This window comes from Euprymna scolopes, chromosome 13 (assembly GCF_053919585.1).
Source record: "Euprymna scolopes isolate OS-2025 chromosome 13, ASM5391958v1, whole genome shotgun sequence".
NCBI classification, from domain to species: domain Eukaryota; kingdom Metazoa; phylum Mollusca; class Cephalopoda; order Sepiida; family Sepiolidae; genus Euprymna; species Euprymna scolopes.
Window position 1 is genome coordinate 128,777,810 of NC_136494.1, and position 13,635 is coordinate 128,791,444.

Genomic DNA, 13,635 nt, shown 5'->3' on the forward strand with positions numbered 1-13,635 from the left:
GATGCCCTTTTCTCTACCCTGCAACCCCTCTCCCACAGAAGAGACGTTGCGAGCTTATCCTTGTTTTATCGTTATTTTCATGGCAGGTGCTCGTCTGAACTCCAATCCCTGGTCCCCCCTCGCCAAACTTTCACGAAAATCACCCGTCTAGCTGAATCCACTGTGAAAAATTTCCCCCACTCTATATCTGTGCCTAAATCAAAACGTGGATTTCATGAGCAAAGCTTCTTTCTTAGAACTGCACGCCTGTGGAACTCTGTTCCGTCTGCCTGCTTCCCTCCGGACTACAACTTGGATGTCTTCAAGTCTAATGTTAACAAATTCCTAATGAACCGCCCCCCTAATTAAACACTTCATAAAATCTCCTTACTAACGTGATGTACTTGCAATAACCCTTATCCCTGAGTGGCTTCCGGGCCTTGATAAGTGGTGATCACTGTGTAAAAAAAAAAAAAAAATAAAAAAAATAAGGAGGTTGGCCAGCAACAACAACTGTACTTTAATTTTTTTTTGAAGAAGGTGGGGGGGGGGCGCTTCCACTGGGCAACGCCGGTTAAAAAGTACTGCTAGTTTGAAATAAAACCAAAAATTTAACTTTTTTCATTTAATCAGCTATCATGTTAAACAACTTTGGTGTCAACTTTTAGTTGCGGACTGATTTTTTAAAGTTGAAAATATATATTTTAATGCATTTATTTAGAGAAAAATTAGCCTTTTACTTATTTAAAAAGCCAATTCCAGTATTTTTTAATAATTTTCTGTAATTTTAGATTAATTTTTTGCAGAACGTCTCTATCAAACTTTTCTCTGAATTTTTAGTCTATAGATTTGAAACTTGATATATAGGGAATTTGAACTTGTGGAACAATTTCGATTTAGTTTTTAGTGGTTAAAACAGCTGCTAAAAGTCAAAATTAAAAAAAAAAGTTTACTTTGGCATAAGTAAGTCGATAAAACTTGTTACTTCTGCACATGCGCAAATATACATTCATAGCTTAGTTGTTTAATTTTTAATCTTTCTTATCTATTGATAGCTCAAATGGTAGCGAGCAAGGTTGGAGTGCTAAATGTTTTGGTTTCGATTCTACCTGATGGTACCCAAGTCATTTTTGTTTAACTTTTGAAATCATTACTATATATTGGGTACAATATAATATTCAATAGAGAATTCACTTTGATATAATAGATACGAAATCTGCATGATTTGAAATATGTTTAAGCATATTTTACAACCAGGCCATGCCAAGGGGAGTTACTTCTGTATATAGAGAACAATATAATAATCATTACACAATTGGCTTTATAATAAATGTGGAATATGCATTAATTAAAATATATTTAAGCATATTTTATGGCTTGGAAACACCAGGTAGCCTGCTAGTATATGATAAAAGTGACCTTGTCTGTCTGTGGAACAGTCTTTACCAAACTATTCTGTCAAATATTTGGTCTACAAACTTGAAACTTGATGTATGTAGTATTTGGACTTGTGGAAGAAAATCGATTTGGTTTTTAGCCAGAAAAATAGCTAAGAAGTTAAAATTGAAAAATTTGAACTTGACAGGTATAGTTCGACATATACATGCGCAAATATACATTTATGTTTAACTGCATTAATTTGTGAAGCTTTAATCTGCATTAGCTCAGATGATTGCGAATACGACTACGGAGTTAAATGTTTTGGTTTCGATTCTAATTGATGGCACCCTTTTTTATTTAAATTTTTGAAATCATGACTATATATTGGGTATAATATAATAATCAATAAAGAATTATCTCTATATTAATAAATATGAAATCTGCATAAATTAAAATATCATTTAGCATATTTTACAACCAGCCAATGCTAGTTTATTTATAAAGTTGATAAATATACAATGGGTGTTACTAGATAATAGATAGGCAGAAAACTCTACATCTACGTTTTTATTTTTTATATGAAAAAAATAAATTAATTGTATTGTTTGTTTTTTTTTATATACAAAATTGAATATTAAATTATTAATAAAAATAATTTTGTAACTTTAATACAGATTGACTTTTTTTACTCTTATTCTTATATTTTTGCAATCCAAAATAAGAGAAAATTCAAAACATTTTTATAATCATATTTAAAAAAAAAATAATTTTAAAAATTGCATGACTATATTTTAAATCTAATTAATGATAAAATATAATTTATCCCACTTTAGTCATAAAAGAGTTGATGCTTGTATTTTTTTAGATTAAAGAATATTTGCATATAATCTTTATCTTGAAAAATTGATTGCAGATTCATAGAAAAATATTTCTTTTCATGAATTTAGTTTAATTTTTTGACTTGCATCATTTATCTTGAAGCTTGTTATTTTCTCCTTTACGAGAAGAATTTTTGTAACTTTCTATTCTCTCAACTACATTTTGCAATTGTTTTGACAAAACTTTGCCTTTTCCATTATCATTAAACGCCTACGCATGAAAATATAATCATATGCCTTGCTCGGCGCATGCTTTGAATCGTTTGTATTTGTATATTTAACCAGCAACTTCTTTTGCATGTTATGACATTGGAAATAACTCTCCCAAAGTAACCCATGACATTAATCTAAAAATTTTTCGGAGGAAGATTGAATTTAAACGGTATAGGGAGACTTTGATGGTATAGCCACCTTGAAAGAATTGATCAGTTCTTGGATTAGTAAAACAGCTGAGGTAGAAGGATTTGGTTTACAGAAGACGCAGGAAAACATGAGAGAAATAGATAAAAATCGACTTGAGAGATAGACCTGGCTGGAGATACATTACTTTTGAATTTCTTAGATGCTAGCATGTAAAGTGGACATTATGATGACATTATCATATTATTTCTTATTATCATATCATTATCATATTATTTCTTATCATATCATTATCATATTATTTCTTATCATATCATTATCATATTATTTCTTATCATATTATCATATTATTTCTTAGATGCTAGCATGTAAAGTGGACATTATGATGATGATGTGATATAGTTTTATGGCATATCAGTTCTTAGGGTTATTTAATGCAGAATGCACTTCTTTTAGTAGATGTATCTCAAGTTTTTAATATTTTCCAATACTTATTCATGGTGTTTGCTTTTAACAAGTCATGATGTAAATGTATGCAATTTCATATCACATGCAACCAACATATGCCAGCATGTAAAATAGACGTTAAATATGATAATTAACCAACGATAGATTTTATTTAACACCGAGATGTGCCCCTGGCTGGTACTACCACTTAGAGTGGGCCAAGGGACTGGCAAGTATGTGGTCATCCCATTCTTCCTAAAGCTCCCAAATATGGGATTCACTATAAAATATAATTTAATATACGTAAGATATCACTTGATAGTAAATCATGTTTTTTATTATTATTTGGTTAAATTTAAAATTTACAAATGATAAAATCTTATTGTTTTTTACAAACTTTTAACTTTTTCCCCCCATTTGGTTAGAGAAAGGTTTTCAATTTCATCAATAGTTTGAAACATTATTACTTGCTGTTGTAGATAGTGAGATAAAGGGATAAATTAAAACCAATCACTGATGAGGTCAAGAATAGTTCAAATCTTGGATTTTCACTGGATAGTTTTGATCGATATTTACAAGGTTTCCATATTGGGCCAGAACAGAAGGCCTCATCAGAAAATGACTTCACTGTATTGACCGTTCCCTTCAACATGATCTGAGTACTCCGACATGATAATTCAAACATGTTGAAAAGGACTGATCAAATGCAGTTGTGGTTCTCAATGGGCAAAACAGACTTTGGCATGTACAATCTTTGCTGTTAGGATCAATATTGGATCATAATTCCTTCCAAGAATCCCCAGAATTATTATATAACAATAAAAATGATATTCTTTGAACTATGAAGAAAACGAAAATTGCCACCCTAACATTTCTTGCTTTAGAATCAAGAATATATTAAGAAAAATAGACAAGTTTTTTGGAAGTAATATTGAATTGACTTATTGTTTGGGTGATATTGATAAACTAATGAATTCTGACAAGAATCACATGAAAATAAAATATATTTTGGAACATGATTTTAAAATTTTACCATTTTTTTTGTGTAAATCCTAATAAAACAATGGAAAAAAAATCTTCAGATATTTGTCATAAACTCAGACAGTTTAAAAAAAATGACTAATAATTAAGCAAATGAATAAAAACAAAAAACAAGAACCAAACAATTTAAAATAAATCCATATTAATAGGGTGTATGTGTCGTGATATATTATGTGTGCAGTATTTTTATTGTTAGTTGAAGATAATGAAAAGAGTGAAATGTCCAAAGAGGCAAGACATACAAATAAATAAAGCATAAAAACATCTGAATAAATTATTACACAAAATGTTAAAAAGATAGAAGATTGGACACGTACACATTTGAAAACACAAAAAGCTTTCATAATAAAAGTAAATTTAGCTGCAACGTTAAAAAAAATATCTGTTCCCAACCCTAAACCTCTTATTGTCATTTTTTTTTTTTTTTAAGTTATAAAACATTGTCTTTGTTTATTGATATTCAATGTTAAACAATCTAATGCAAGAGTAATACAACTATTGAATTCCTCATAAAATTTTCATCTAGAAATGCTGATCTTGGTATAGGGCCTTGTTTTCAATTATATCCCCTGGACAGAGAGAGACGTATGGTATAACTATATTATAGATATATTAGTTTGTACCGTAGTAAATTCTATATAAGTTTGACTGATTCTCTAAATAATAGCATATCCTTACATAAAAATCTGAACTAATATTTTCATCTTGGTTCTCTATTCACAATGTTTTGGCTGATATAACCTTTAACCTCATGCATATTTTTTCCAACTTTGGGAACCTTTGTCAAACTTAATAACCTTCTCAAAGGATGCACCCCAAGAAGGTTGAAAGTTAGTGAAGATGTTGTGAATATAATAATATTGGTAGTCTGAATAATCCAAATCACTAAGTTTCATCTAAAAAAAAAAATCTGAAACGGAAAACTAAATGTATTTATACATATTTGTGAAGGAAATTTGAAAACGAAAATAAATATTTTTAAAGGAAATTTTGAAAATTCTATAAATTTAGAAAACCATGAATTGCAAATAAAAAAAAATATTTCATAAGGCAACAATAAAGAGAAATTAGTCTCCTTGTTTTATATCAATATAAACAATACATGCAAATGATTAATGCATATCTAGGACATTTACTCCAACAGAAAGAAATGTTAATAAATTTACAATATTAACAAGACAAAAGACCATATTCAGAAATACTTCAATGGTAATTAAATACTCAACACTGTAGATTTTTAATAATTAAAATGCATACAAAATATTTTTATGGATTCCTTAATCTTAAAAATATTCTTACTTTTTTTTTTTTTTTTTTTTTTACATTACTATTTTGTCGTATATACTAGTATGTCCCTGCCATCAAAAATAACTAAAATCATTTGTAAAAAAAAAAAAAAAAAAAAAAATTACAAACAATACTTAGTCATTTGCTGCTTGAATATATACTGAATTATCTCACTTAGTGTTAACACATAACTAATTGTACATATAGATGTTGAGACAAAGACACGCCACATATTATTATATTAGGTATATATTTGATTGGACAATACACATGTTTCACAATTTCTCCAAAAGATGATTAAGTTAATTCTAAAGTTTGGAAAATAAAGAATCTCAGACCACATGTCATTTGGAAATTTGTGATTTACCTTAGACTGATTTGTGAAATCATCATCCGAATTTCGAAAGAATGATCAGCAAACTTATAGAGATTTAATGTTTCTTAAAGTTATAAAATATACTGGAAAATATAAATGGTGGCTAACTACACACATACACTCAAAAGTTATTAATTTTCTAAACTGATTTTTTTATTTTATTGTTTATGAATAAGACTTTGTCATCGTACAATCAAAAGTAACACTATTCTGGAAAAATAAAATTGGTTCAAAGGATTTCGATGAATAATATACAAAAATGTGATGACTTATTTATTATTGTCATAAAGCTCTATCTACGAAGATATCAACCCTTTTGTGCTCAAGAACTACTGTTTAGAATTGGGCCCACTCCAATTTTGTAAGGTTGATTTTTATGCTTGTCAATGGGTATTTTTAAATTGAAATAACCCAAATGGTAAGTGGTTTATATTAATCAACGCCTTTGTTATTGTGCTTTATTTCCCATCATACATTAATGAGGCTTTTCTAAAACATAATAATACACAATGCTTCTAATAAACCATAATATATTCATTACTAGCGGATGAACATTCTAACCTATTGTTCTATCTCTTTAATCTTGACTATTATTCAATGGATTGTTAATTATATAGTATGCAGCTAAAACATACACACTAAAATATCTACTAGTAAAATAAAACTTAATGACTTTAAAACCTTTTTTCTTTGTGTGTGAAACAAAGGATTTTAAGAGTGATTTGGCGCATTTAATTTATCTCTTTAAAATCTAAATTAATAAATTCATAGCATGTCACTGAGTCTGTAGATATAAGCTCCAACTTCTAGATTTTCAATATACCTAACTTCGATTCCTTAAAGTCTTCCAATATTCAGACTGGCTATTGATTCTTCTGAAATTTAAGTCTAACTTTAACTCGTAGCAATCTTATTAGTCGGACTCTTTCCAAAACCTCTGATTCCACAGCCCTTATCCAGAGACGGTTTTCATCCATGATGTTATTTTGATATATAATAACAGAGTTACTAAATTTTAATTTTAATCATTTATTTTTTTAATTTTATACATTTTTTAAAGATCAGATGATAGAAGTACATGGTTTAACAATAGTTTTAGTTGAGTAATGACAGTAATAGAAATTGTCCAATCCATATACATTTTATTAATTTACCTAATTATTTTTAAAAATGAAATCTGGATGTTCTTAATTTCAAAATTTGATCATTTTTTTTTCCCCCTTCTCTGAATGCATAATACATTGTTGTATTTTCTGCATGTACAAACTTTTTGCTGCTTTAGTTTATTCTTCATGAAACCATCTCTTCTTCCATTATTTGCTTCAGTAACTGTTGTTGGTGTATGTTATGTTGCCAGTTTCACCACTAACATCAGCCTGTGCTTATTTTCTTCCGATTTCTTGAACAGTGGGATGATTTAAATTTGTCTGATAAAAAGAAATCTCGCCGTGCCATTGGCTCCCGATTTAACAAACTGAAGGAGAGGGGAAGTTCAGCATCTCGTCCTCAGCATAATAGCAGTTATGTAAGTCTCTCTCTCTCTCTCTCTCTTTCTCTCTTTCTCTGCTGCTGCTTGACTCATCATCACTAACAGATTTCTTATTTGAGTTCTACCTTTTCTTTGTTCTTTCATCCGATTTTCAACTTCATATACTAATACATATTCAAATATTTATAATTACTGTTTTTCTGTAAAAAAAAAAAAGTTTTGTATTAGTTGCATTGTTATCTCTTGTATTATTTTTTTCTTGTAATAGTCAGAAAATTTTATAACATTGTGCTTAATATTTATTTTCATTATTTGATATTCTTTGAATTTTATGTTTTCATTTTTTTGAATTGGTTTTGTTTTTTAGCAAAAATTTCAGTCTTAAACTTTGGTTGAATTTTGCATTTTAGCAATATGGTTGGTGCAGTTATTAGGAACATTTTGTTTTGAAATTATTTCTTATTATATATTTGAGACATTTAAATCACATACAACTATATGAACAATTGATTCTTTATTCAATTCAACTTCTTTGGAATGGACTTATGTCACCTAATTTTGAATGCATTGGTTAAGAGAAGCAGAATAAAAAAAATGTAACTCATATAAATCACCATGTGATAACTTTTTGATTGGCTTGATCCATTTTAAAATCAGGTATTCACTGGAGGGACAAGCCAAAGGTTGTCAACATCCCTCATCACTTTGTGCCGGTATTCTTTAATAGAATGGGATGTTTTTAATTATTGCAGTTAGATTATCAACAAACTGTGATGTGTTTGTTAGCTTTGAGATAAAATCAATAAACAAATTTTTTATTTCTGTAATTAGAAAGAACTTTAAAAAAAACTTCATATATATATTGCGAAGAACATCTGTATACATCTTAGCAAGCAAAAAAACAAGATATAGTTGATGTTTGATTCAGAAATAAATTATTATTATTTTTATCATGTTTATTAATTAAAATTATGTTTAATGTATTTTGCCAAGAAATTTCTATGAAAAGCTTTAAAATGATTGTATTGAATAAGAATTCATACTATTTGCATTATTCATACTATTATTCTCATCTTTATTGTTATTTGCACAATGTTTTCATCAATGTAACTTTCGACTTTCTTCAGGTGTATCTTGTTGAACTCGGGAATCTGCAGAAAGAAAGGTCAGAACCATTTATTTAATCCATGGGGTTAGCATGCTCTCATTTCATCAGTCCTGATTAGATAGAAGTCATAAATGCAATTGCGAATTGCTTAGAACTTTTACCCTGTCATGGCTGATGGAATGAGAGCATGCTAACCCCATGGATTAAATAAAGGGTTCTGTTCAAAATTTCATGTAGATTCCTGAATTTGACAGGAAACTTCTCCGAGTTCAACAAGATCCATCTGAAGAAGGTTGAAATGATGTGTGAATAACAATTGAGATGAGAATAGTAGTCCAAATAATCTGAATCCTCATCTAAAAAATCCAGCAACATGAATACAAATATTTTATCACTTATTGTAAAAACACTTTGCTCCAATTCATATGAACAAAGCTTTTGTTTATTTGAATCCAAGGCCTGGGTGTGAAATATGATCTGCTTTATTGTGACCAAAGCAAAATTAATTGTAAAAATGTCTTCACTATCCTTAGCACTGTCACGAGAAAGCATGCGTCTGTCAATGGGCAATTAATCTTTCCTTTCTGGGGGGGGGGAGAATAATGGGAGTGGGGCATTACCTCTAAAAACTTTAATATTGGTTATGTTGAGGAGGGGGATTGTTTTGTATCCTCATGAACCCAACGTCCGCATTAGTATATCTGTGATAATACATCGCGTAAAAGACAAGGTTAAAACAATTATAGAAAACTGTAATGATTGAAAACCTGTCCCAATTCATGGTTTCACAAGTACATCGTAAATGGCAAAGTATAATATGACTTACTCAATGCATATGGTTATGTTTGAGTGGAGAGCTTGGGGATATGTCTATTCAAGCTGAAGTCCTGGCAATTACTGAAACTCTAAAGAAGGCTAATCACATGATTATCTGACTGTCTATCCAAGAAATAAATTATCTCTAAAGAAGATCATTATTTTCTTACAATATGATTCCAATACCAATATTCAGTCATCAAATAGTTTGTAATCATTTTATGACTATTGTAATCATTGTGGCAGTTTGAGAGGTTAGGGTTAGGATAAGGAAAGAAGTAGGATGTTAGAAATTGCAAATTTATTTTACCATTTCCTGACATTTTAGAGAAGCTTTGTTTCCAAAATTATGACATATTGTCATTTATGGTAATTGATGTTTGAAAAAAAATGTTACATTTTGAGCAATTCATTTGTTGAAGGAAATGAATTGCTGAAAATACCGAATCCTTAATGAAGGAAATATTTTAAATCATAATTGATATAAAACAAATCCGTTTTAAGTAAATAAGGGGTACTCTTGCAGAATATATCCCGGATCCTTGAGATTTTCCGTCAATTATGGCTTGGGCTCAATCGACAATCACCAGATTAAGCCGAGCGTTGTTCAAATGTTGAAACGCTAAATCAACACTTTTTGTGTTTTTGTTTTGTTCTTTTGTATAAAATTAATTTTTTAATTATTTTTGGTGATAAGAGGCATTTTTTTCTGTTTATTTTTTTTACATTTCTTGACAAAAATAATTTGTAAATTTTCTTGAAAAAAACTTTTCTGTACTTTCACCTAACAATTTACGGTTTATGACATCTCTGAATTTTTTAGATGAAGATTAGTTATCCATATCATTTGGATTCATCGAACTACTGTTCTCATCTTGAGTGTGATTTTCACTATGTTTCGGTCGATATAACCTCCGGCCTTCTTCAGTTGTATCTTGTCAAACTCTGGAATTTGGATAGAATTTCGAGCACCGTGGTTAGAGTACTTGGAAACATCAATTGTAAAAAGTGATAATCCCTTCAAGATTCAATTCTCAGTGTGAGCGACCGAAAAATACAATTGGAAATTACTTAGGACCTCTATCCAGTCATGGCTGACAGAACAAGAGTATGCTACCCTCATGAAGTAAATAAAGGGTTCTGCTTGAAATTCCATCCAAATTCCTAAGTTCAACAAGATAGACTTAAAGAAGGTCGGAGATTACATCAACTGAAACGTTGTGAAAATCACACTCAAGATGAGAACAGTTGTCCAATGAATCCAATCATACAAATTTATGGTTTTCATAAAAATCATCTTTTCTTATAAAAAAAATGGCTTTTGTTTACAAAACAAAAAACACGTTTACTGCTAATTTTCTTCAAAAACAAAAATGTAAGTTTTCTTGAAAAAGACTACTTTCACCTAACAATTTACGGTTAAAAAAGATTCATCTTTTCTTGAAAAAAAAAAAACCCAAACTTTTGTTGATAAAACAATTGCAAAAGAAAATAATAAAAGTAAATAAATACAAAGTGCAACTTTTCTTGAAAAAAAAAATATATATTCAGTAAAGTTAGTTTTTATTTATTGTATTTCTATTTTTTCTGGTTTGTTTGTTTGGAAATTCGTCTGTCTGTTACTTTGCTCAGCGTAATACGGTGACTGCCGGTCAAGCCCAAACCATAATTGACGAAAAATCCAAAGGATCCAGGTCAAGAGTACTAAATAAAGAATGTATTACTCCCATGATCTCTAGAATGATTTGAAACCAAAAGCAAAATCTTAAATAAGTCTCTTTTTCTTCCTCCCAAATCAATGGTTAACAAGAATTTCCTAACGCCTTATCTTTTTTCTCTTTATCTGCAATCATTCCAAAAATTCTAGTGCCTTTTGTCTCTGATGTGGATATAAAATAAAAACATCAAAAAACTATTTCAAATGTTGTTCTTCAGTCATCAGTGAATTATTGTGCATACCACGCTAATGTATGTCTGCAGCACATGTAAGAACTTTGTATTATACCAAAGCGGCAGGCACCCTAAGTGGGCTGAACCAGCTTCCTCCAAAAAGAAGTTTCATGCAAATATCAAATTCAAAAGCAGGCAGTCACTTGTATATCCTGGTCAGAGGAGATGGCAATGTTAAGTTTTTGCAGTTCTTACAGAGAGGTACCGACATCTTCCTACATACAGCATATGGTATTTCCAAATGGTCACTCATCTGATATTGACCAAGTTCAACATCGCTTAACTTTGGTGATCTAATAAGAACCAGTGTGTCATGATTATGCCGTATTAAGAACTTCCTACTTTAAGTCGATTCTTCTTTGTTGGATGGAACCATAAGCCAAATGATCATTTCTTTTATTTATTTTTTTTTGCATATGCTTATCAAGGCCGATAGGCCACTCAAGTATAAGGGTTAAAGAGTGTACAGTAGTTAAAAGGACAATATAGTAATGGAAGTTCTGTAAATTTATTAACTTAAGTGGAACAGCTCATCAGAAATTTGTTCACGTTGGACTTGAAGACAACCATATTATAGACAGCTGGAAAGCAGGAAAATGGAAGACAATTCCACAGGCGTGCAGTTCTAAGAAAGAAGCTTTGATCATGGAATCTATGTTTAGGTTTAGGCACAGATAAAGAGTGGGGGGAATTATTGATAGTGTTTTCAGCCAGATGCGTGTTTCTTGTGAAAGTTTGGCGAGAGGGGACCATAGATTGAAGCTCAGTCGAACACTTTCCATGAAAATAACGATAAAGCAGAGACAAACTCGCAACATCTCTTCTGTGAGATCGAAGTTGCAGCGAAGAGAAAAGGACATCTCCCACGAGGTCACAAAGTCTATTTTGAACCCTATCAAGGCAGGACGTCCTTTCTACGAGAGGTGTGCAATAAGTAATGCCCCTGACCCACTTCCCATAGCAGTAGAGCAACGAAACTTGGCACAGTTATTAGTCTTTCTCTACATAGGAACCACCCAGAGCTATGCATTTCTCCCATCGTTTGATGCAGCTCTGGAGACCGTGTTTGTAGAACACCCCAGGTTAGTCCTCCAACCATAACGTGACTTCAGAAATCAAGGATGCATCATCTGGGAAACGCTTTCCTTTCAAAAACAACTTCATCGCTGGGAAGAGGTGAAAGTCAGAGGGTGCAAGGTCAGAAGAGTAGGGAGGATGGGGCAGGATTTCATAACCACACGCCCGTGCTTCTGATCTTGCGACATGCGAGTTGTGGATCGGAGCGGTGTCCTGCAGGAGGGGGGTACCTTTGCTGATCTTGCCCCGCCTCTTAATTTTGATAGCTTCCCTTAATTTCCTCAAAAGTGAAGCATAATAGGCTCCTGTAATTGTGGTACCCTTTGCCAGGAAATCTGTCATCACTACTCCGTCCTGGTCCCAGAAGACTGTGAGCATGACCTTGCCAGCAGAGAGTTGCACCCTTGCCTTCTTTGGAGGTGGTGAGTCCAAGTGCTTCCACTGCATTGACTGGGCTTTGGTCTCTGGATCATAGTAATGGACCCAGGTTTCATCCTGTGTAATCAGTCTTTTGAAAAACTTTGACTCATCTTCTTGGCACATCTCCACATTCATCCTCAAGCACTCGACACGTCCTCACTTCTGGAATGGTGTGAGCAACCTGGAAATCCATCTGACAGACACCTTATACATATGCAAATGGTCCTGAATGATAATTTCCACAGACCCTGTACTAATCTTGACATTTTGGGCTATTTGGCGAATAGTAATGCGCCGATCTTCCAAAATGGCAGCCTCAACTTGACAGACAGATACCTCATCAATGGCAGAAGGGGGGGGGCAGGTCTGGGAGCTGTTTCTACAGACTTCCAGCCATATTTGAATTCACGATGCCAGCGTTTTACAAGGTCATATGATGGGGCATTATAACCATAAGTTTCTTTCATTTCATCAAAAGTCTCCTGTTGTGTGCGTCCTTTCAAATACAAAAACCGGATCACTGCTCGACATTCAACAGGCTCCATTTCACACCTGACTCAGTTCAAATACCTGTAAAACAGAAACCACAATTAGTTCAGAGCTGCAATTTGCCACATAACCCGTAGAGATATAAATCATTGCACATGCAAAATTTCAGCTAGATCATACAACTGGAAGTGGGTCAGGGGCATTACTTATGGCATACCTCGTAGCAGTTCCTGCCCAGATGTGGCAACAGTATTCCATCCTTCGACGTACCTGGCTCTTATATAGATAGAGAATTGCATCAGCAGTGAGATATCTACTGGATCGATAGAAGGATCCCACCATTTTTCCAGCGGCCTTGGCAACAGATTTGATGTACGTGTTCCATTTAAGATCAGGAGTAAAGGTCAAGCCCAAAAGCTTGTCAAAACTTGAGGCCTCCCCAAGACGAGAGCCATTCATTTTAATTGATGCCAGATGGGGATCAGAACGCTGATGATGTAAAGATAGAAGCTTGGTTTGTGATGCATTAAAAGTAACC

The 13,635-nt window shown here is 32.0% G+C and overlaps 1 protein-coding gene across 8 annotated transcripts in view; it reads left to right on the top strand.

Moving 5' to 3' along the window:
- The window catches only part of LOC145292188 (oxysterol-binding protein-related protein 6-like), a 311,645-nt gene that overhangs the window by 200,036 nt on the left and 97,974 nt on the right, over positions 1–13,635 (top strand). For 5 of the 8 annotated variants that reach the window (XM_080138481.1, XM_080138483.1, XM_080138485.1 and 2 more), the window contains one exon: positions 7,157–7,273. The exons of the other annotated variants lie outside the window; for them this stretch is intronic. In XM_080138481.1, coding sequence (XP_079994607.1) covers positions 7,157–7,273 — 117 coding nt within the window. The remainder of the gene's footprint in view (positions 1–7,156; positions 7,274–13,635) is intronic. 8 annotated transcript variants of the gene reach the window in all.